This window comes from Gambusia affinis, linkage group LG13, assembly GCF_019740435.1.
Source record: "Gambusia affinis linkage group LG13, SWU_Gaff_1.0, whole genome shotgun sequence".
Lineage (NCBI taxonomy): Eukaryota > Metazoa > Chordata > Actinopteri > Cyprinodontiformes > Poeciliidae > Gambusia > Gambusia affinis.
The window spans coordinates 22533515-22557935 of NC_057880.1; the positions used below are offsets into that span (position 1 = coordinate 22533515).

Sequence of the window (24421 nt, forward strand, 5' to 3'; positions counted from 1 at the left end):
AGAGACAGGAGAATGGATTTATCCCGGTAGGTGATTCCCTCATTCCAAGCTCTGCATGATATGGTGACCGGCTGGTTAATGAGGGAATGAAGCTTCAAACTGCTTCTCCACGTAGAGACCAAAAAACTTTCGTTTTTGTGGCGCATCTCTATCTTATTTTGAAGGGATATGTAAACGTTACCATAGCGACCAGAGTCAGAGAGCGTCAGGGCAGTGGAAACACGAGATGAGAGGAGTACATCTTGTGAGTTTTAGGTCTGGTTCACACGGCACGATTTTCCAAACCTCTGTGACCACAGAGCCGATAAAAGCCCAACAGGTTCGATCGGTTCGTGTGTCCAGTCACACGGCAGGAGCAACACACCACAGACAACCGATTCCAGAAGTAAATCCAGTAAAACCCCCAACATACCATACGTGAATTTAGAATAATGAAACACGGATGATGATGCAGAAGCAGCCGTGATAGTTTGTGGCCTCATTTTAAGCGATGGTAAAAAGAAAAGGCGTTTGATAAAACACGGCGGGAGCAGCCGCTCTATTTGCTGCTCTATGATTTGGAGGTGAGTTATGTTTTTTCGTAGTTAACATTTTTAACTGAATAAACATAACCACATATAATAAACCTATATAAAAATGACCTTTAGATTTCCACATATCACCTCCGATGTCCACCGGACTCTTAGTTGCGCCATGTCAACTGTTCGGGATTCCCCTCCAATCTATAAAAAAATTAAACCAGACATTTAAATTCACTCATTTTCTACCAACAAGCTACAACTGGAGCATGAAATGTAGTTGTCAGATTCTGCCGTGAAGAACTGCAGGAGTCGAGAAAGGAGCCAAATCCCATCTGGTCACCAAAACTTCTGCGTGGTGGTAAAACTGGACAAGAAATATTTTATGTTGGTTTATTAAAACTAAGAATCCTTTCTGCGTTATCTCACCACATGATGAGTTGGTTATGAAATGTGGTAAAAGTTAATGATTAGTGAAGTCTACTGCACTAAAAGAGCAAAAAAACATAAAAATAGAAAGTGGAAGCAAGCGCTGAAAAATATGCTTTGTTTAAAAGAAGATTCTCTGGAGTCTATGGAGGGATACCAGTGTGTTCTTCCTTTCCTATCAACTGGTATTAAGAAGTCGAGACAGTGCCCAGGACACATTAATCACCCCGAACCTCCAACAGAAGGCTGTGCTGCTGACAAAAAGCTGGCTGGGTGAGCAGATTTATGCTGAAGAAAGACAAATTATTATCCTTCAACTTGCATCCACCAGCAGCAGCAGAAATTCTCCAGGCTGGGTTTTGCTTTCGCAGCTTTCAACAGTTCAGTGAGGGTGAGCCTGAGCCGACTGTAGCATTAGATTTCTGTTGGGTAAAAGGGTTTCTCTGAATTATTGTTGCCTTCTTTTCCAAAGCCTCTGTCAAACTGTTGCTTATTACGCCGTGATTGCTGGTGTGCCGGAGTGCTGGCATGGCTCTACCATAAGTCTATCTTTACGTGAGAAAATTAGGTGCATTTAGTGGTAATAGGTCCCGTCACATCTTTATAGATACACTACATTACTAAAATTATTCGCTCACCTGCTTTGACTCACATATGAGTTTAAGTGACATCCCATTCCTGATCCATGGGGTTCAATAAGACATTGGTCCACCCTTTGCGGCTACAACAGCTTCAACTCTTCTGGGAATGCTGTCCACCAAGATTAGGAGAATTTATGTCGATTTTTGACCATTCTTCCAGAAGGTCACCTACTGATGTTGGACGAGAAGGCCTGGCTCTCGGTTTTCGCTCTAGTTCATCCCTAAGGAGTTCAATCGGGTTGAGATCAGGACTCTGTGCAGTTCATCCTCATCATACTCTGGCATCCATGTCGTTATGGACCTTGATTTGTGCTCTGGTGCACAGACATGTTGGAAGAGGAAGGGGCCAGATCCAAACTGGTCCCACAACGTTGGGAGCATGGAATTGTCCAAAATGTCTTGGTATGCTGAAGCACTCACAGTTCCTTTAGCTGCAGACTTATTGACATGTTTGAAACATTTATGGCAGTCTAGCTTTGGCAACTTGTGTGGGAAGACAAAGTGTTATTTGCTGAAAGCAGCGTCTTCCTACACCACTGAGATGTAAGGCGGATACACAATAGAGGAGCTGTTATAGACTCTGGAGACAGTTGTGTTTGAAAGGTCAGCAGTTTCCATCACTGAAATATCCTGAAACATGTTAATTTTTCTTTACAGTAATCCCACAACTAATGACCTTTACATAGAGAATATTAGGAGTCACACTACTGCTGATTGTATTAAAAGCAAAGAGTGAGAATAAAGACTTTGACCTTTTTTGATTGTATAAAAGAGGAATAGTTTAATATAAATTCACCCATAGTAATTCAATTTAAACATTCAAGCGTTTTTATATTTGATGGCTTCATCAGGATGGTCATAATCCAAACCAAAAACTGGAGGAGAACTGGAGTAAGAATCCTCCTTGGGGTAAATTTGGGCCCCGTTTTTACTCTCACGGCAGCACTGCTGCACCAACTGAAACACAAAGCAACCTGATCTGAGAGAGCGCAGGGTTTACTAACAACAGAGGAGTAGCATTCCCTGAGAGATGGAGCTACAGAGGGATTGATGAAGGAGACGCTGAAGGCACACTGCCGTGTATTTGAGTTATTGATTATGTGTGAAATCTCATCCACCCAGTGTAGCTGGAAGAGGTGTAGGGTTGGTTATTTATAGCAATCTCTCTCCTCCATGCTGCGGTTGGGAATTTTTGATCAATGCCGTGTCCACGGGGCTCTGGCTCCTCTGCCAGCACCTCATCCGCTCGGCTCACTCCAGGAACAGTGCAGCTCCGTAAAGGAGAACAACTGCATATAAGAAATTCATGAAGAAGAAACCTTGAAGCAACCCGGCCTGTCTTTTTTCTGCGCCGCTGCCGTTTAGATTTAGGTCAACAAGCGCGGAGAACAATGCTACAGTGGTTAACCGGCGAACCCACATTCATTGCAGTCAAAATGTCACAGGTTTGACTCCAGCTCGGGATATCTGTTTATTTTCGAGCCGCAGTCATTCTGATGTCATGTTCGTCAGTAAAAACCCAAATACCACAGAGGCAATGACTTATTTTGAGGGGTGGGCACAGTTAATGAGCATTTAATTTAATATAAATACATAAACAAACGTATGACCTTTAAATAGCATACCCAGAATAACCATAGAAATTACATGTAGAAGATGCTGAGTAATTATCTATAAATGTTAGCTCATATGTTGCAGAAATCTCAGGATCTAATGTTTAAAATCTCTATAGTTTATTTCTTTAAATGCAAAACCAATCCACTCAAGAGTAGCAAGAGTTCATACTATTACTGTTACTATTAGTAAAGTGGATTAAATCTATTTCACACCTTTTCCCCCCACAAAAAAAGTTACTGAAGTAAATGTCACCAGTACTACCCACCTCTGCAGACACATAACAACAAAACTAGCTTATTAGCTAGCTAACATTTTCTGAATCCACCAGCATTACTCTACTTACTCGGTTTGTTTAGAAAAAACTCCACAAAGATTTTAGCCTTTCATTGGTTTTGTGCCATGATTCTAACACACCGACATGCAGCTCTGCACAACAACATGTCTGTCGCTGACCCATCGATGTTAGCATCTTAACACATATGCTGCATTGAAAAGCGGCTTGGGAAAATGGTTCTGGTTCATCCATAAAGCTACTCTTCCGTTAAGTATCAACTACAGAACAGCGGCCTGCACCGCAGTTTGCTGTGAACCAGCCACCAGGCAGCAGATCTGGCAGCAGAAAGGCTGCCGCTCTCCAGGCATCGTGCCAGCTAATTTATGCTTACTGATCCCACAAAAAAACCATAAAAACCCAGACATTATCATAACTCCAGGAAATACCCCCATATTACCGGGTCCAAACTTGAAAATTGGACGTTATGCCGCCAACACTTAGCTTTCGTCAACCACTAATAGGCGGAAGTGAGAGCGTTGTGCAATGCAAATAATCACCCAGCCAGAACATGGTGCACTAAATAATAAAACAGAATTTAACAAAATTTCCAGGCATATAATTTTCCTCAAGTAGTTTTAATAATCGAGGTACTCGAATCATTTGAGGAAACTTTACAGCCCTACTTATAACATTTAACACAAAAACATGGCGGGCCGCTGGTGGACTGCCCTACCACTGGGCTAAGTAGGCCTTCTGGTGGAAACCCTGAATACCATTAAAATCCCAGCACGCAGGTGGTAGAAAACCTTCTGTTCACACAGCAATCTGACAAGTGAAAATGGTCACAGTCCCTAACAGTCGGTGCGACACCATGAGGAAGTGTGTTTTAATTAACTCCTAGAGGACAAATCATTTTCATAACAGACAATAAGATTAATTTATCTCTTACTGCAGGAGCATAATCACGCTAATGCCTTTATACAGTGGGGGGGAGGAAGTCTCACGTCGAGAGATAAAATGATTACACATCCACTGTTAATACTTTGCACTCATGTTTAGTCGTCTCCTTGAGTATCTCACAAGGTTGGAGAATAAAGAAAGAGGGATCTTTGACTGTTCTATGGACACAAATGCAAGTCAAATATATATTGTCCTTGTAAATCAGAGACAGTAGTCATGAATTGAGTTTTGTGACCTAATAAAATAAAATGGCTGAGCATTTGTGCTTTGTAAACATGTAAATATGAATGTGTGTGTGTAAAAGAATCCAATTAATATGTATTTTGTGATTCTAAATCTGAATGTGTAGTTGTAATTAAATGTTGCCACTTTGTCAACCAAAATCTCAGAGAACGTCATTTCTGTATCTAAAGATAATTTGAGTCTATAAAAAAGATTCATACTTGTTAAAAACAACGTACCAAGCATTATTCATTAAAAGTGCAGTATGTAACTTTTATAAAACTGTCACCATGTCATGACAGTTTGCTATGAGACAAATAATCTGTGAAAAGATCGATCTCCTTCTCCCTGAGGAGAAACTCCGTCTCTGCTGGAGAGCAAAAAGCTGCTGGCTAACGATGACTAGCATTGGCTTTACCTGTTAAGCTGTCAATATAGAGCTTAAATATAAGCGTGATGTATAAAGGAAAAAGGAAAGCAATGCTTTACTACTAATTGTCAACACAACAACAAATAGATAACATCAGTAAAATGTTTTAAGAGCAAAAATATCAAGGGAGCGTTCAGTTCTGCTAGCCTGATTTTAACAACCTTAACATGTAGATGTGCAAATCATTGTCTTTCAGTTCAGTTACAAAACAAAAAAAAAGGCGACCTACACACTAACTCTGACAGATCATCAGTAGAGCAGGTGTTTAAATTAGCTAATCAAAAACTGCAGTGTCAGCTAAGCTAATAGCGGTGGTAGCTAATCTACCTTAGCGATCACTTTACTAATATTACTAATCTGAAAATAAACATCAAGACTGAAAACATAAAACTGTAACGACCTGAATGTTTTTTGGTGTTGAATCCTGATATGTTAGCAATGTTGTTGTCAGTTGCTATGGCAACAAGTCCATGTGTGGCGTAGCTGACACAGAACGTGAAAAAGAGTGGTTTTGAGTTACTCTAACAACTTTTCTGAAATATTTTCCCTTTCCTGTGGCGCATTAGACTAAATTAATAATTCCTACATCGCCAGGTTTCACTTAGCTAACGGAGTTGTTCCACCGCAGCAGCGCGACTGTGGATGGCATGTAAAAGAATCGCATTTTTGCCCTCCATCGTTGCGTGCATTTGTGACATTTCCGGATGTAAACAATAACATAGCGATCTCAAGAAATGCACCTCCCGACCAAAAACAACCAATCAGGGCCCGGAGGCGTGGCTTAGTGCTGTTATTCGCAGCTATGCTAACTACCCTGAGCATTCAGAACAAGCTCTGCTGTCAGGAAGCAGCAGAGAGCAAAGGTGGGAGGGAGGGGATGGCACCCCATGATACGGTGATTGACAAGTCTAAGACCCGCCTCCTGGCTCTGATTGGTTGTTTCTAGCACTGGGACTATCTGTCTCATACCATAATAACATGACATAGTGACACTTTAAACAAATTATGTAAAACCTTTTTTTTTTTTATAAAAGTTACAATACCGCAGCTTTAAGGTGGATTTTTTCCATCTAGTGAAGATAAGGTGAGGGGGTTGAAGTCGACCCACCTCTGTTACCCTAGTGACTAAGGAGGAAGTCACATGCATGACTTGGTACTGAAGACTGAAGATGTGCTGCAGAATTGAAAAGCCTAAATAAAACCCAGAAATCATATCCAATGAGACGAATAAGAATAAGAGAATATTTGAATTTGACAACAGGATCACTACTGACTGCACCAAGTCCGTCCGCCACTATTGTTTACAAGAGAAAAGATGGCGTTGATGCTGCGTGGCACCTCTGGACTGCCAGCTTGTTTTCATCGACTTCACTCTGGAATTATGAGGAAACTCACAGGTGGCTCGTCGTTTAGGGGTTCAGACAGAAATGTCTTCTGAACGAGAATTTGAATTGCATCCTAGAGGCTCTGGTCGAGTTAAAAACATAAAGTATGACTCAAGTAGCGCTTCACTCATGTTTATTTAATAGGACATGAAAGTAGTGTTCATTACTGTCGCACTGGTGATTTTATAAAAAATATTTATATTTCTCAGTATGGATTTGTTTCCCTACTGAATAAAGGGACTGAAATATTTTTTTTCAGTGAAAATAAGCTTAGATTTATTCATTTTCAGGTTCTTTATATAACCTTACCAAGGGCATTGACGAATGTTGAGGGCAATTCTCTCTTGAGCTTCAGCAACCCTTTAAATTTTCTCCGGGTCAACCACATCTTTTTGCATGTTAACAGACCACAAAGTTATTTCAAAGAACCATTTTATGAATGCAGAATGTGTTTTGGTTTGTGCAAACTACAGAAAATTTAAACATTTAACAAATCTGGACTCGGAGCTCTGCAGGAATTCATGTAAAAGGAATTAATTTGCAACCAGCAAGGAGGAGGATCAGTAAATTTCAGTCTTCCTGCACCATGAGGAGAGGTCCAATTATGTACAATATGTGAAAATACCCGAGTGTGAACAACATCTCGCCACGCCTGGCTGTGCAGGGATCACAGGAAATGCACTGAAATGCTTGACAAGTCGACTTGTAGCCGTTTGAAGACGCAACAAGTGAGAGTTTATTTGCTTTCCGATGATGCAGCTGAGAGCTGCTCAATTAATGTTCAGACAGGAGTACACACTCCTGGTCTTTTCTTACTCAGAGTTATTTATCATCTTTTTGCTTCCCATGTACCGTTTCACAGCTAAAAGGTTTAATTGGCTCTATTTCCTCAAAACAATCCTGCAGCTTTTGACTTGCTAACAAAGCTCCTCAGATAAACAACTCAAAGGTTTCATCACTTTGTTGGAATGTTTCAAAACTGGCAAACTGGTTTAATCTACAAAAATATAACCAGTTATTGTAGTACTAAAAAAAAAAAAAAAAAACGGGTGGGCTTTTATTGATTTGTTTGCAATTTATTATGAAAAATATCTTGCCATGATAAGAATTGTGATTTATAATCACTATAAATTTCAGTTAATGTTAGAAAAATACTGTTTTCAGCATCCAAAAATATGAGTAAATTAAAAAATGGAATAATTAAATTACGTTTATGTGCAGTTTAGTGATATGAATCATAGTTATTTATGTATATGGGTCCTAAATAAGTTTTTATCAAACAGGAATGTTTTTGACGTTATGAATAAAATTTCCCTTTGGCATCAACAATTTGAATTTTTATAGCTGTGCCTTGCAGTTATCTAAAAAAACAGAAATGATAAATAGTTTTTTAATTATATCGTTATCTTAATAGCACTAAATAATATTGTGCTAATATTCTAAGTCCTTATCGCCTCTACTTTAAAGGTAAAATGCTGCGTCTTACCGAGCCCCAACAGGTCCACAGCCGGTTCTGGGCTTTTCTTGGGGCTGGATCTGCACTCCGCCTGCTGACGCACACAAAAAACAACAAAAAACACAAATTAATACAATTTACTTTTACAAACAAACTTTCATTGGATGATAAACTGGAACATCATCTTGTTCCTAATATGTCACACTATGGTGACCTTTCAAGTTAACTTTATTTTAAATACAGCACCAGATTATCACAAAAAATAAATTTACAGCAATGGCATACAAAATGTACTCATGTTCAATAAATTAAAATATTCGTCTTCACGAGTCTCGTTTGTAAGAATTAAAATATCTTTTGAAAGTAAAAACTTTTAACTTTAAGGTATTAAACATACTTTTCATTAACTCAACTTTTCCATTATTAAAAATAGTTGTTTTTTTATTGCTCCTAATTTTAAATGTCACGGTTTTATAAACTGTAAGTAAAAAATTATCTGATTAACAGAAATCTGTGTAATTAATCTATATAATATGTTTTGTTTAGTGATAAAGTTCCTGATATAAATGAAATTTTCAATATTTTTGAATTTATTGAATGGTTTGGATTCATAAATACATCGCTCATGGTAAAAATTTATATTTTATTTGTCTAGAATCACATTCTTTCTAGAAACAATCAACGTTTCAATAACTGTTGACATCACTCTTTCAAATTTCTTTTTTTAAGGGCATGATTTAATTATGATTTAACTAAATTGGTGCAGTTTTTTAAAAACAAAATAATCTCTGATATACTTTCAGTGCTACACTACAAAGCAATAAAATTTTGCATGAAAAGCACGGTCACTTAAACATTTCTGCTAAATCTAGTGGATGCTAATTCCATATTTTTGCTCTCTGTAAGTCTAAAAAATATAAAGTTTATTCCAGGTAAGCCTTTTAAGGAATCAAGAGCAATTTTTCCTAAGTTATAAAGTGTAATCGCCATGATTAAATATTTGGCTCAAGTTTCTAAAACCTCCCACAAGCTCGACAATTCATGTAAAATAAACCCCAGCTACAAATTTCCATTTAGTCTGGAGTGACTCTGCTTGGCTTTTAAACCATAACCGCTATAAAACAATCACAGATTATGCCATCCAGATGTTGTTTACATGAAAAAATAAATTGGAACAAGGTTTCCCCCAGAAAACTTGCGAAGCCTGGTGGTTGGTTGATTAGGCAGTCATTCATCCAGCGACCCGTCGCGTTTCTGAGTAAAAAATGTTTAATGTTGACAGGAAATTTAAAAATATCACTTGATAACTATGTTATTTGTAGATTGGAAGATTAATATCTGAACCACAACTACAAAATTTGAAAAATGCCAACACTAAAGAAAAAAACAATTCAGTAAATAAGCAATGCTAAGCCTGGTGGGTGCACAAGTAAGGCCTGGTGGCCCGCCAGGCTTATGATACACTGGGGGAAGCCCTGTGGAAATAAAGCTGTGGTTTGTGACCAAAACTGCTTTGAATACTAAAACCAACAAGAGTTTTTTTACACAACATGGAGCCGTTACAAATGTTACTTTTATTGTCTGTTTGCATTTATAAATGCCTCACATAAAAATAAACACCAACAAGACAAACTGCAAAAGAGAGTTAAGTTAGAACAACAAAAAACCGAAAAAGACGGTGAAGAATGAAGAGAAACATCAAAGCTTAGAGGGGTTCCTACATGGTCCATGAGGGATCTGCAACGTTGGTAACAAACCCAATTTTCCTCTGAACAAAAAGATCGATGGACCAGATTAGCTTCAATGTCGTTTCCATCCAAGGCAATGAAAACAATTACCGTATCCATGCCTAATCAAGGATGCCGGGGCTGCGGGTTGATGTGTGTTGGCGCTGCAGCAAACCTTCGACAACAGCAGTGCGTACTGCAGCAGGAAGGTCATTTGTGTTCAGCAGTAAATTTTTGTGCTGCGGTCACAGAAATGGATAAAGCAATGCAGAAAATGTTACATTCACAGAAGGAAAAGGAGGAAGAGCTTCAGCTGATGAAGGAAATTTGTAAGAAGTCTTTAATTTAAAGCTCATGTAGATTGAAAAGTTTCAAGGTTACTTTGTATAATTATTCATTGAATAGGAAAGCTTCAGCCGTCTTTGTTTAGTTGCAAAATATGTGATTGTTGGAAGTGAATCCTTAGCCTTGACCAATGACTAATGTGAGAATTGCACATAAACTGAATAGCATCTATATTCAGAAATATCCTGTAAGAAAAGCTGAATAAATCTGGCAATACTGCAGACTGGGGAATAAAAACTGACTCCCCTACGGCTGTCGATTTGATTTACAGTTTACATAAACTGACATCAGGCTCTCACTCTCAGTGCTACAACCCACACAGAAGCTATGAAAGGGAGAAAATTCATTAGAAAAAATTCTCAATGACATTTTGCTGAAAAGCTAAAACTGTTCAATGTTATTCAAAAAAGATGCTGACAGATGTAAAGCAATATTTAAAAACTAACATCCTTCTGGTGTCTGTAATATTTAAGAAAGGAAGTAGCATTTAGGTGTTTTTAATTAGGATAACTTTGGCAGGTTTTTGGAATGAAGCACAAACATTTTTAAATAATTAAAATTTGAATAATTTAAAAAAAATAAAAGATTTGCTGATTTAGTAAAGAATATGAAAAATACAATTGGAAATATGATAGAAAATTAAATGGTTGAAAATGATTATTACTTTATATCATTCTGTATTTTTAAATACACTGGGAAAGTTCATTTTTCTTTTGTAGATATGAAATTTTCCACAATAATCACTTTATGATGCCATTTAATTAGATATATTTTTAATGTTGATTTTGGCAGGATCAGTCCTCCATACTTTTCCTCTCTGAATTGAGTCTGCATATCCTCAAAATCTTTAAATATTAGATTTCTTTCTTAATTTGCCTCATGTTTCCTTTTCACCACAATTAAATGAGAAACATTAGCTACCGCACAGGGCTAATATTTTGTAGCATTAGCATTAGCTAACAGGGTACAGTAATGTAAATTTTACAGATTGAGCTCCAGTGCTGTTTCTTTTTGTTTTCTTTTCTTTTGGAGTTTTTTGGCAGCAGGATTCCCTTTGCCCAATACAAAGTTTTAATGAGCAGCTCATGTTTTTATTAGCTTACAGTTAAAAGCGTTAAATCTGAAAATTGTTAGATTTTCAAGCAAGAGATAATGGTGCAGCTTTAAAGAGAATAGACTGCGTTAAGCCTTTAGCAGTTCTTCATTTTCACAGCTCAAATGTAAATGTTCACTTTTTTACACAATTCCCACATTGTAAGAACTAGATTTGCGGAAATCGATTATCATAATATAATGGATGTAGTGGATTTCAGGTGTTCTCTCTTTCACAGCTTCAGTTTACTCAACCTGTTGCTTCGCTGTGCAGAATTCATAAAAGCTTAATGTCAAACCTCGGTCAGCATGTTCTCTGTGCTGTTTTGTTGATGAGATGTCAGCCAGTTTTGTTCACCTGATAAATTTTGCATGTCAAAGCTAAATGCCAAATTCACAACCTTCTTTTAAATCTCACCTAGTTCTTTTCATAAAAGCATCACTTCTTGCCTTTGTGTTCATCAGATGAGGTGGATCTTGGCTTTTTGGATCCAGTTTATATTCTTGATTATTTTTGTAACATTGCTTTCTCATTATTAATGTTAAATGACAGCAAAATTAAACAATAAAAACTCTGTGAAAGGCTACTTACCAAATTATTTACATGCTATAAGAATGACACCATTGCTAAGATGGTTTCCACTCTGTACTAATGTATAAGGTATATTTTGATGTTTGAACTACTAAAATAGGCAATTACAGCTACTTTTAGAGGAGGTCTCAATTATTTGCAGATTTTAGATATTCATAGGTGGCTGTAGTCTCTAACCCCCACGAATACCAAGAGTCCACTACGATCCAATAGTTTGTAAAGACACATTTAGCAGTGATAACTCTCAGTAGTCCTTTTCTGCCTGACTTTACTACTCTTTCACTTCAATGTGGAGAAATGTTGGTCCACATTTCTTCCCAGTGTTGCCTCAGTTCACTAAAGTTTGAAGATATTTGTTTAAATGAAAAAAAAAAAAAAAACTTATTCCATGTTTTTATAACTTTCATTTGTGTTTTACTGCTCTTAAAACAGTCCAGGCTATAAAATAATAATAATTAAAAAAAACATTCAGGTATTTTGCAGCAATAAGTACATTTTTTTTGTATGTTAGAAAAAGAAGTTGTTTCAAAAAGTCAGAATGTTCGGGCATGGACCCGTTACCTAGCAACCCCAGCCAAGCCCAGACCCCGTTACCTAGCAACTCAAGCAAAGCTGGTTACTTTGTTACTTTGTACATGTGCTGTACAAAAGTTTCTGCCACTTTCAGGTTTATAAAATGTGTGTAAACATGGAGTCGGAGGGCGTGGCCAGCAGCAGATGATTTGCATGATTTGTTCTAGGAAAGATGATTTGCCTAGAACAGTTCCTGCTTCAAACAGGCAAAACTGACCAGACTAAAATCTCATTATCTGAGATTTACTTTGTGCCAAAAAACATTGTGAAAATGTTTTTTATAGACCACGCTTAACTCCTTTAAAAAGAAGAATAATGTGTCCTCTTTAAGTACAGAACCCACAATAGCATCCGAATCAGGAGGGTTCTGGACTTTGACTGAGCCATTGTCAAACCTTGATTTTTTTTTATTTATTTTTTTTTTCTGTCATTCTTCTGTAGATTTGCTGATATTTTGGGGACTGTTGTCCTGCTGATGACACAGACTGGAGTCACATTTCACTCTAGAACAGGGGTGTCAAACTCATTTTCATTTTGGGCCAAATCAAGATCATGAAGGCTCTTAAAGGGCCGGTTTGTGCCAGAATGTATTAATAAAACCTGTTCATAAACTGCTAAAATATCACAGAATTCTTTAAATAAATAACGTTACTGATATCTTTTCAGTCCCTCCAGGATTTTGTGATAGTTTTTGTGATTTTTTTGCAACAAAAATCAAAACATTTTTGGTACTAATTTGGAAATATTTGCACTGATTTATGACTTTAAATGTGACTTTCTATAACTCACTATATAGATCATGGACTATAATCTGACATCAATTAAGGCTGAGGCAGCTGTTAAAGTTTTTAAAATTTTTTGGGAAAAATCTTTAAGAAATTCCCAATTATGTATTAGCACAAAAAAGTTGCAGGGATTTATTGATTTAGTGTGAATTTCCACGATAACTGTCAAGAAACTGGAGGGACTGATGTAATTTTTCAGTAAACAGATAAAGACTGCATTGATTTGACTGATAAAAAATTATTTAAGCACACTTGATGTTTAGTCTAGAATCTAGAGGGCCACATAAAGAGCTACGGTGGGCCAGATTTGGCCCACGGGCCTTCTATTTGACAAAACATGCTCTAGAATATTATGTCATTCAGATTATTTTATCGTCCGTCTCATGACGGAAAATAAAGTCATGTTTAGCGACTGGTATGAGATAATTATTTTTGCATACCGTTTGGTTTTTCTAGCAACATGGTTCTGTGCATCATGAAACTTTGCTGCTCCTTCAAAACAAGCCACATACTTGAAATGTTTTTACTGTCGTGTAATAAACTGAGGCTGAAATTGAGCCCGGGGGTATTTGCAGCTTCTCAGAGTCTGACACGGAGCTGAATTTGCTGGGACATTCACTCCTCCGAGGATTGGCAGCTGTCCTAAATGTTCCCCACTTGTCATTAATGTAGAATGATGAACTTTAAATTGTTTGGAAATGGGCTTTTAACACTTCCTATATTGATCACTAGGCGCAGTTGCTCCTCCGGGGTCATTGCTGATGTCGTTCCACCTCAGTATTGTGTTTGCAAACACATCAATGCTCCTGATTTACACCGGCAGTCACAGTGACAATGATTAGCTAATCAAATGCATTCGAGTAGATTGATTAGAAGCACCTGTCTGATATTCTCCCTCCTAGATCGTATTGAAAGAGCAACTCCAAGCTTGTTTCTCCTCTCTGTGTTACTAGGGAGAGGAAGATCTGTGGGTAAGAAAGACTGAGGAGTAAACACAATCAGCAGAAGATAAAAGTGCATGAATGTAGATGGGTGGAAGGTAAATAGAGCAACCAAGATTGAAAAAGATGGCGGAGAAAAAAATGACAGGAGGCGAGAACCGGCAGCTGACCGAAAGCAGAAGATGGAAGAGAAGTGTGCTGAAATTGCGTTACCAATGCACACTGCTGGCTATATCCAGAAGTGTGTGTGTGTGTGTGTGTGTGCGTGTGTGTGCGTGCTACACCCCAGTTAGCTACACTGGTGCTGTTCTCCATCACTCAGCAAGATCTGTCACTCAGCTGGTGACACACAGACACATCTGCACAATCTAAAAGCTTTTGTCACATGGGGTAGATCTTACACGTGAGCAATTCTTCGTCCCTTTTCATCCATGTGACACATTATGCCCTCAGCGAACTGCAACCACGCCGGCATACGCAATTAAAGAAGATACTCATGCATATCAACGCTGCGTTTCACACAATATACTGGATAATACGCTGAAAAAGATAAATAAATGGGAATGTCTGGTAATTAATTGAATACTTTGTGGAGTTGTCTCAAAACTAAAGGTTCAAACTAAGAAAATTACTTGATACCATAGTAACATTTCTTGAGGCTTCTTTCTAGATAAGAGTAAAACAACAACATTTTTACAAGCCAGCTTTGCGTACTGTGAATCTGCAATACTTTTGTGCTATCTGAAAATTTCCAACGGTTTCTGAAAGAGGAGACTTTCCGCTTTCCAATCAGTATCGAGTAATTATGGCAATTTCACTCCCGTCGAAGCAGGAAGTGATATTAATCTGATGAAACACTCTTTTAATAGACTGTACGTTGTAAATAACTGCTCCTGTTATGGAGAAATGGGCAAAAATATTTATTCACAGGCCATTTTAAAGAACTTCATCCAATAAAAATAAGCAAAAGTATCCAGGCGGAGATTTAAAACTTAGAGCTCACAGAATTAAACACAAAATCATTCTTATACAATGACATTTTAATCTGCTCAGTTCTGCGTATGAGCTGTTTTAGGGACTCTTCTTATTTCAAATTTATAGAATATGCTGCTAATCAACTCAACATTTACGCTTGCACGTGAAAACGGCTGTAAACTGGTGCTCAGTTATACAGTCTTTGAAAAGCAGAAGTGGAGTCTCCTGCACAAGCATCAAGAATGCAGCAAATGGTTTCTGGATGGTAAAATCAACAACAAAACAGTTGTCTTTTCCAGCAGCCATTGTACAGTGCATATAGCGGTAAAATCAGCTGACCAAACATGCTAGAGTTCCGTTTGGGTTGCTAGGCAACAAGGCTGGGCTCAGCTGGGGTTACTAGGTAACAGCGCAGCAGCCGTCAAATGTGATTTAACAACAGGGGGAAATTTGAAATATCTTACTTTCTACCAAAATATTAACAGGTTACATTTGACATCATTTTTCTTTACCTTTGTTTCTTTATTTTCTTGATAAAACACTTAAAATTCCTTCACAAATAAAACTGCATTTCCTCTAAAGGCAGCAAACATAGTCCAGTAATTCCTGCCAACACAAACTGGTACCTGAACAAACGCAGAGGCTCGAAAGGCAAGCATCCACAGGAACACAAACACCTCAAACACACACACTTGGTTGATCGTGGAAGGTCACGCTGCGGTCTGACGCCTGAAGCGTGACGGCGGTGTTCAGGGAAGGAGTAGCTAATCAAATAAAACCCCGTCAACAAACAGAAAAACTCACACACGTTCCAATTTAAAGCAGGTGTTTTCAGAGGTGAATCTTATTTGTCACTAAGCAGGAGAGCATTCTGAGCGTTACGAATCTTGTTAAGGCTGCGGTTGTGAGAGTGACAGCCAGCCTCGGGTTCAGGATTAGCTGGTTAAATTTAATGCCCACCTGTGTCGGAGCAGAAAATCCAAGAATATTTTCAAATTCAGGGAACACACACAGCTGGGTTTTTCTTCTTTTTCCACCTTCTACTCTTTCAGTCGCACACTTTCCCCCTCGAGTTTTTAACAGAAGAAATCACAGCTCTATGAGCATTTGTGCATCCGTGACGCGGTCTGGGCAATTCTGCGATCACAAACTCGCAGTCTAAGCTGATTTGAGCCATGAAGGAGCCGGATTGATGCTCATATTGTCACCACAGAGCTCAAAATAACCATTTTTTTTGGGAAAATGTAATTGGATTTATGGTTCTTTATGAATGCTTTTCTGGTTTCACTGAGCCAGTGACTTTAACAGCCATCATAAATACAAATCTCGAGTGTATATTCAGAAAGAAAGAAGTTGGCAACACTTCAATAGAAGATTCAGTCTCTGCATGAGTTTAATGAGAGGAAAAAATGTAAAATCAACAGAAAACTTTCATTTATTTTATGTAGTTTTGTACACAAAGGCTCAAACGGATAAAAAATGCCCCCAGACTGTTCTCTTCAATTAGCAATTACCAAGTTTGGACCTTATTAGCTTGTTTGATTTTTAGCTTGAAGGAACGTTTTAGTAACTACAGGTTGTCAAAAAACTCACTGTAGGCGGACCAATAGAGTTCAAACTACTGAGTAAAGCACAAACTGATTACGAGTAGAAAAGTGGAATGAAAACAGCCACAGCATGACTCGGTCACATAAAACCTGCTAGTTATTTTTAGCTACATGCTCCAACACAACTGAAAAGGGAAAACAGTAGGAGTTAAACAGCTGAGTTAGAATTATGAGTCTGGAATTAGGTTGAAAATGCAGCACAAAAAAAGGAGCGGTGCTCAATCTCAGCAGAAGTAATGCGCTCTGTGCAGGTGTTTGTGCATATTGGAGTTAAATTTGGGCGTGCATTCATCCTCACACCCATCTTTGGTGTGTGAGTGTTTCCTGGATAAATTGCAAACCGGACTCTTTCCTCCACTAGAGCAAATCCGCCTTATGCACCAGCTTCTTCATGGCTGCACTATTGATCCCTTGACTGCACATACGTGGTGCATGAAGAGTGTGTGTGTGCGTGTTTGGGCGTGTGTGTGTGTGGGAGAAGGTGTGCCACTAGGTTAGCTACACAGCGCTGCTTCTTTGGCTGTTCTTCACACCTTCCGCTCAAACCAACTCCAATCGACCGTGGATATTTTTGTAGCCTCAGTAATTCCCATCCTGCTGCTGCTGTATGTGTGTGTTCTTCAGTCACACCTGATCTCATGAGTCTGAGCGGGCAGACTCATGAGTTTCTCATTATAGGTTGGTTTTATTTAATTTTGACTTTTTATTTGTCAATTTCAATTAGGTTTAGGGTATATTTGGCAGTTTTAATTAGTTAAATAATGTTTATTTTTAGTTTAGTTTTTATTAAATACAACTCAGGAAAAAAAATAAGCTGCAATTGAAAACCAAATATTGGTTTCTGAACTCTTCCTGAGTTAAAACATTAGTGCTGTTGTTTCTAAATGAATATGAATCCTGCTGAAAAGCTCCTTTTAAGTTAGTTTGCCTTATATTAAGTGTACAATAATATTTGCACTAGAAACAAGACTAAAAATGCTTGGTAAGATTTTGTGTTTTTGCAGCGTTCAGCTTCCATTAGGAACCACCAAAGAGCAACACCATCGTCCAGGCAGGAAAGCAGCCGATTGTTGTTTTTGATGATTTATTCATGAGCTGGTAGACAAAGACAACAAGCAGCAGCCGTCTGACTGGGTGACAGTAATTCAGTGTTTGCCACAGTCGCACAGAGTTAAGAGAAGGGAAGTGGAGGGAGACAGCGGTGGGGACGAATGAAGGAGATATGGAGATGAATGAAGGTGAGGAGAGAATGAAAACAACTGGAGGGATAATAAGAGTCTCCCCCCGAAAATCAAGGAGTGTTTTTGTAAAAGAACAAGGGGGGAAAACTCAGCGTCTCAGTAGAGATTTCCCATCGTTGTCAAGGTTATTTCACTGGATTAAATAACTCTGAAATCAGGTCTAAACAAATCTGATTTATATAAAGTGGCCTGACTTCCTGCTTCTCTAGGAACCCATCGGCTGATTTTTTTTCTAACCAGTGTTCCAACTGGTTAGAAAAAGTTGTAAAAGGATGATCTGGTGCAAGTTTTATTCTAAAACACTGTGCTTTTTGGCAATAAACATTTCAGGTGGAGCTTATGTGAAACTGTTTTCTAAAGGGGAAAAGCTAATTTAACACAGCTGTGTTAGATTAGCCAATAGCAGCGGTGGCTAATATATCACAACAATCACTTATCAATAATCACAAAATAAACATCAAGCCTAAAAACATAAAACTGTAACAGACTGAATGTTCTGTTCTTAGTGTGGAAAACGTTTGAGTGCTTTTTTGGTGTCGAATCCTGAAACATAAAGTGGCATTGTTGTCGGTTGCTATGGCAACGAGTCCGGTGCAGCGCAACTGACACAGAGAACGAGAAAAAAGCGGTTTTGAGTTATTTAGCAGTTTTTCTGCGTTATTTTTCCATTAGCTGTGAAGCTGCACTAACGTATTAACACCTACATCTCCAGGTTTCATTTTGTGTCTTTTATATTGTGATTCAGAAGGTGCCTAATAACGCGATGCCATTTATTGTAGAGCTCTTGACATATTTTCACCAGTAGTTAGATCTGAGGCCGTTTCTACATCCTGGTTACCATCAAACTGTTTCTACAGGCTGACGTCTGGGCCGGCGGATCCCTGAGCAACTCCTAATCCTTTCATTTTTTATGTTCTGTGCAGCGTTGGGAGCCATAATAGCAACAAAGGGGCCACTTCAACATTAGGTGGGTGATCAGAAAGTGCTGACTGGCGTACAGCTCCAACATTGGGCTTTTAGCTATAATTACAACAACTCCAAACAAGCAAGGAGGGTTAACAGCTTATTGATCGAGTGCACCCAATACTTTGCCATTAATGTACCTCTTTGTTCATTGCAGGCTAAATAAAAACAGGTTTTAACATTAAAAGAAAGGACATAATAAGAGGATATTGGTCATTTTATCACCGTTTTCCACATATAATCTCATTCAGTGTGAAAAATATAGACATCTACAAGTAGACATAGACATCTCCTTCCTTGTAATTAAGAATAAGATCACCTGAAAGCCAAATGCAGGTGAATAAATCGTGGGTTTCTTTTGTACCCAATCTTTTTGAAACCTTGAGTGCAAACACATCCTCTAAGACGCCAGCTTCCAATCAGGGCTGCAGTTTAATTATTGCCTGCAGGCACTGGATTGGAAGTAAGGAGAAAGACACAAAGGTGAGCTCTGGCAGTCCCAATCCGGCTGGATAAAAATAGTTCACAGAAGAGCAGAGAGAGAAGAAAGACAACCACTTGATATTCTACTTTCAGAGCCTACTTGTATTACCAGTATCTGTGTGGATTTTCTTACTGTAGGATTGAATGAAGAGTGTATTTCATATCTGCTGCACATCTAATAAAAGACTGAGTTGAAAAATCACTGGTACTGGTTAATTTCAAGCTATAGGCATAACAGATCTCTGTTTATACATCTACATACATTCATACAAGTGTCTATATACATTTATCCATCTACACGCTATTCGGTTGCTAATATGAAGGAGTTCAGTTGAAACGATGCTTGAATGGTGGAGGTCAACGATCAGGACGTTATACTACTGAGTAAAGAAGAAAAATGCCACATGAATTACTAAAAGGAGGAAAATAAACTCATTTCAGCCTCAGTAAGGGGAATCTGAACCAGAAAGTTTTTGTTTCTGACTGCTGGTCAATGGAGGTTAGTCTTCTTGAATGGTAATACTTTACTGTGGGTGTGGGAACGAAATCTGTTTAAACTGGCACTTTAGTCAAAATATTGCAATTAAAATACTTTGTTAAAGACAAAAATTTGTCTCGCTTTAACAAGTTGCAGCAGATGAAAAATTATAGTTGTATTTGGGTGTTTTCACACCACAATCCAGTAGATTTGGTTTGATTTGGGGGGAAAAATCTCCACATTTGTTTCATTTTCAGATAAAACAAACCCTTTGAAAACCTGTTCCCTAACTCACCTGTGGTGGTGCTGCACCACAAACCACTGAAGGAAATGACACAAGAACCTCTGAAGAAGACACTGAGCACAACTTCCTTCTTTGTGAAATGAAAAACAAAGATGTAGTGGGGTCAAATTTTAGCAGTTGTGGGATTTCTTTTTTTTTTTGTTGGCACACGATCACCAGTCATTTCTGCCGCTAGCGCTAGACTGTTGAGTTTATTTTGGTTGTATTTACCCAGAATGCCCTGTGCTAACATCTGCTTCCTGCTTTTGGAGCGGTCTCCAGTCTGCTTGGCATTCACATATAAATTCAAACTGCACCAGAGTTCACGTCAACTGAACTGAGACAGATTTTTAGGCAGAGTTTGCTTTTTTAGAAAAAAAAAAAATGCTCTTAAAAACCACAATGCTAGTTGTAGAGTCAAATCTTAATGCTTGGTGTTCTCATAAAAGCTCAAAGATGTCTACATGTGTTTGATTCAGGATGAATAATATATGCTATGCCTAAACTCAGCCAAGAAATGAACAAACCGAATTACGTGCTGACTGATTTGAAGCTTGCAGAGATAATACAGAACAGAAAAACGCTGCACAAGCTGCTCGATGTAGCAGATAACATCACACACGCTCTTCAACAGGGCTGGGCAGTTCTGGTCCTCAGGGTCCAATATTGTGTCGATTTTAGTTGTCTTCCTGCTTGAGCACATCTGATTTAAATGAACGGCTCATTTACATGCTGCTGCAGAACTCAGTGGAGTGCAGAGCAGCTAATTCAACCATCTAAATCGGGGGTGTGGAGCAGAAACGCATTAAAAACATGAAGACTTCGAGATATCGAGGAACACATTTCCCCAACTACGCAACATAAACCCACTGAAAACTTCAATTAAAGTTTTCTTCTGTTGTGGTAAAGACAAGTACACAAGTTGGTGCAAACAAGGCTTCCTGTTGTTTATTTAAAGGAGACCTAATAAGCAAAATTCACTATTTTCACGTTTTTATACTTCCACTTGGGTTTATACTGCTTTTAAAATCAACCCAAGCAATTTAAAAAAAAAGCAAACAACCAGACATTTTTTGCCAATAGGTTAATCTTCTATTGGTGTCTGGAAAATGAGCCATTTCAAAAACCTCTCAATTATTGAGTCGCGATCGACGGGCACTGTGCCGTTACCTAGCAACTGCAGCGGAATTACACCCGTCACTTAGCAACCCAAGCTGAGCTCCAGCATATTCAGTCAGTTTGTTTTACTGCTGCATGCGTCGTACAATGGCTGCTGGAAGAGAAAAGTGTTTTGTTGCTAACTTATAAACAATAAACCACTTGCTGCATTCTTGTTGGTTGTGCTTCTGATTTTTAAAGATGTAAATTTGTATAATTATTGGATTTAATGTGACAAATAAGCTCACTCTGAAAATAGTTCCAATTAGGCAGAACTGACCAGACTAAAATCTCATTACGTGAGAATAATTTTGGGCAAATAATTTTCTGCATAGCCTGTAGGACTATCCTAAACTGTTTAAGGAAGCATAATAGGTCACGTTTAAATTTTACCTTTGGTTTTGGATTAACTAGAACAATCATCTTTCTCATATTTAGCATAGCAGCAGTGGACCAGTAACTTATTGTATTATATTCTGTAACACTGAACTCCATAAAACCCTCAGTTAAGAAAAATCCATTTGTTGATGATATAAATACACAGCCTGCATTATCAATCATTACTACTTTGTGACCAACTCTGTGTTACATAGTGAATGTCTTACTTCATTTTCCTCAATCTGTTTGCTCACCTTCAGTTGTACAACCTTATCGAGTGACAACAGATGAGCTCCCCTGCAAGATTAGGGTAAATATGACACTGCTGCCAAAACAGCAAAATTAGGAGTGTCGTTATAAGGGCCTGAACTGATTTAAGGAAAAAGAACAATCTTCTTAAACAAGACATGCTTAGCTGTATTTCTCAAAATGTCATGATTTCTTTAACCCTCATCAAAACATCAGAGATACTTACTACAGTAAGATTTAATTTTAATTTTAATCCAGTCTTTCTCAGACTGTGGTCATGCGAGGTAGTGCATGAGATGAGCTCAAAGTGTGATGCTATAGTTAGCTTAACCAAATGATAACAATGGATAAATGGCCGGGTCACTAAAATGAAGATACCGGTGGAAAGTTTCTCAGTCTGAGTTGCAGAATTTATGTTTTTGAACATTATTACCACAGGCATGCAGATCTAGATCTGCAGCTGCGCTGAATGCAATATGACTGTGATGAGGCGGTGAGCAGCGCTGCGCCCCACGCTGACTAACTGCATTTTAACATCTAAAATAAAATGATTTATGCCTGACTATCTACTGGCTGAAAGAAAATATTTTTTCCAAGTCAACTCAAGTCTATTTCTTTTATCATGCTTTGTGCACAACAACACAGAAAACAATTTTGATACCCATGTGTGTTTTCTATCATGTAAATAACTCTACTAGGCCTGTTCATAGTTTTTTTTTGTGGCCAGTCACATTTACAAAACAACGCAACTCTTCAAATTAGGAGGAACAGAGACTAATCTTTTTGTTTCAGGTTGTTTATAGTAAGATGTTGTGTTATTGCAGGTGAAATTTCAAGTTAGGTGGTCTATGAGTGTTTCTTAAATATGCTAAGTGGTCCTGAAAAAGTTTGAGGAATACTGATTTAATCAATAACACCAGTGTTATTGATTAAAATCTGGTGTTTGGAGGAAGTTAAGGAATGAACTGTTAATGGTTTGCCCCTCTTGAATGTGAAAACAGTCTTTTTGTGTGTACTTCATCTCATGTACACGTTCTGATGCACGATCGCACCGTGTCTCAATAGTACAGCAGGTCTCTACTTCAGGGGCAGGAAGAGCAGAAATTGCACACTCCAAGAAGAAAAAACAGGGGAAAGAAAAGCATGGCTGTCAGCATGTTCCCCGCTGCACCAAAGATTAAACAGCTTTCAGCACGTCAGCATGCACTTGGACTAACAAGTCTCTCCTTCTCTGTCTCTCCTCTGCACTGACACACACAATCTAACACACACGGGGAATGTCCTCAAATGTCTCCTTGACACGGGGGCTCTTCAGCGGAGGGAGAACAGCTGATAAGGAGGAGAGGGATGAAGGGCAGGCGAACAACAACGCATATCGCTGCCAGCACACGAAGAACCGTTTGTCCTCTTACCGTCTTTCTGCTTGAGATTTTGTCACATTTGAACGTTTCAGATCATGAAACTAACATTAATATCAAACAAAGGCAACCTGAAAAATACACAAAGCAGTGATTAGCTATGCTAGCTGACCTGGCCATACATGGAATCAAATCATGAATGAACTGTGGTTAGCTAAAGGGGAAATATTATGCAAAATTCACATTTTGTACATTTTTATACTTCTATTTGGTTCTCAAATGCTTCTAAGAGCAACCTTAACTTAACTTAACTTAAAACAAAAACCCTAGCCAGCTTTAGAGAAAAACATTCCTAGAAAATTAGTTGCTTCAGAAACCTGCAGAATGTAGCCTCACAGATCAGCAGGCACTCCCCTTAACCTAGGGGAGTGCCTAGGTTATAGTTTTGGGCCCAGCCCATCACCAAGCAGAACTCCAGCACATTTGGTCAGCTGGTCATACAATGGCTTCTGGAAAACTCTATTTTGTTGTTGACTTACCACCCAGAAACCACTTGCTGCACTCTTGTTGGTTGTGAAGGAGGCTCTGTCAATGCTTTTCAAAGATGTATTGTTGCATAATTGCTCATCTGCTTACAGCCATTTTCTTTTTCTTTTTTTTTTCTTTTTTTCCCCACCAGGGGGTCCTTTTTGTGGGCTCTAGTGTCCCTTATACCACAGTAGGCTGACAGGAAAGGGGGACGGAGAGGGGGGAAGACATGCAGCAAATGTCGTCGGGTCCGGGAATCGAACCCGCGACGGCCGCGTCGAGGACTGAAGGCCTCCAAACGTGAGGCACGCTACCCTCTACGCCACCTGCTTACAGCCATTTTTGAGGTGCGAGTGTAAACGTTGAGTTATGGGGCGAGGCTCGCAGCAGTGGTTTATATGGATTTAAGTGGATTTAAAGGCCCTAAAGCAACTCAAAATAGGTAGAACTGATTAGAAAGAAATATCATTATCTAACAATGATTTTGTGCAAAACAATGTAACAAAAATTTTTATATAGCCCATAGAACTAACCTAACCTGTTCAAGAAAGCAAAATAAGTCCGCTTTAAATATTTTGCTCAGTTTTGCAAACCAAATAAACTAGCTACTAATAAAACACAATTTCGCAATGACTGTGTTTCCATTAAATAAGAAATCAAAATAAAATCAAACGTAAATAAGTTTATTAACATGAGAAATTAAAAATCATGCAGCGCCATGATCCTCCAACCA

At 38.4% G+C, this 24421-nt stretch overlaps 1 protein-coding gene across 6 annotated transcripts in view; it reads right to left on the minus strand.

Moving 5' to 3' along the window:
- smap1 (small ArfGAP 1) overlaps positions 1-24421 on the minus strand; it is an 80602-nt gene that overhangs the window by 24630 nt on the left and 31551 nt on the right. For 4 of the 6 annotated variants that reach the window (XM_044136012.1, XM_044136008.1, XM_044136010.1 and 1 more), the window contains exon 7: positions 7963-8026. In XM_044136012.1, the coding sequence (XP_043991947.1) occupies positions 7963-8026 (64 nt within the window). The remainder of the gene's footprint in view (positions 1-7962; positions 8027-24421) is intronic. The other 2 variants (XM_044136009.1, XM_044136011.1) reach the window with 1 other exon arrangement.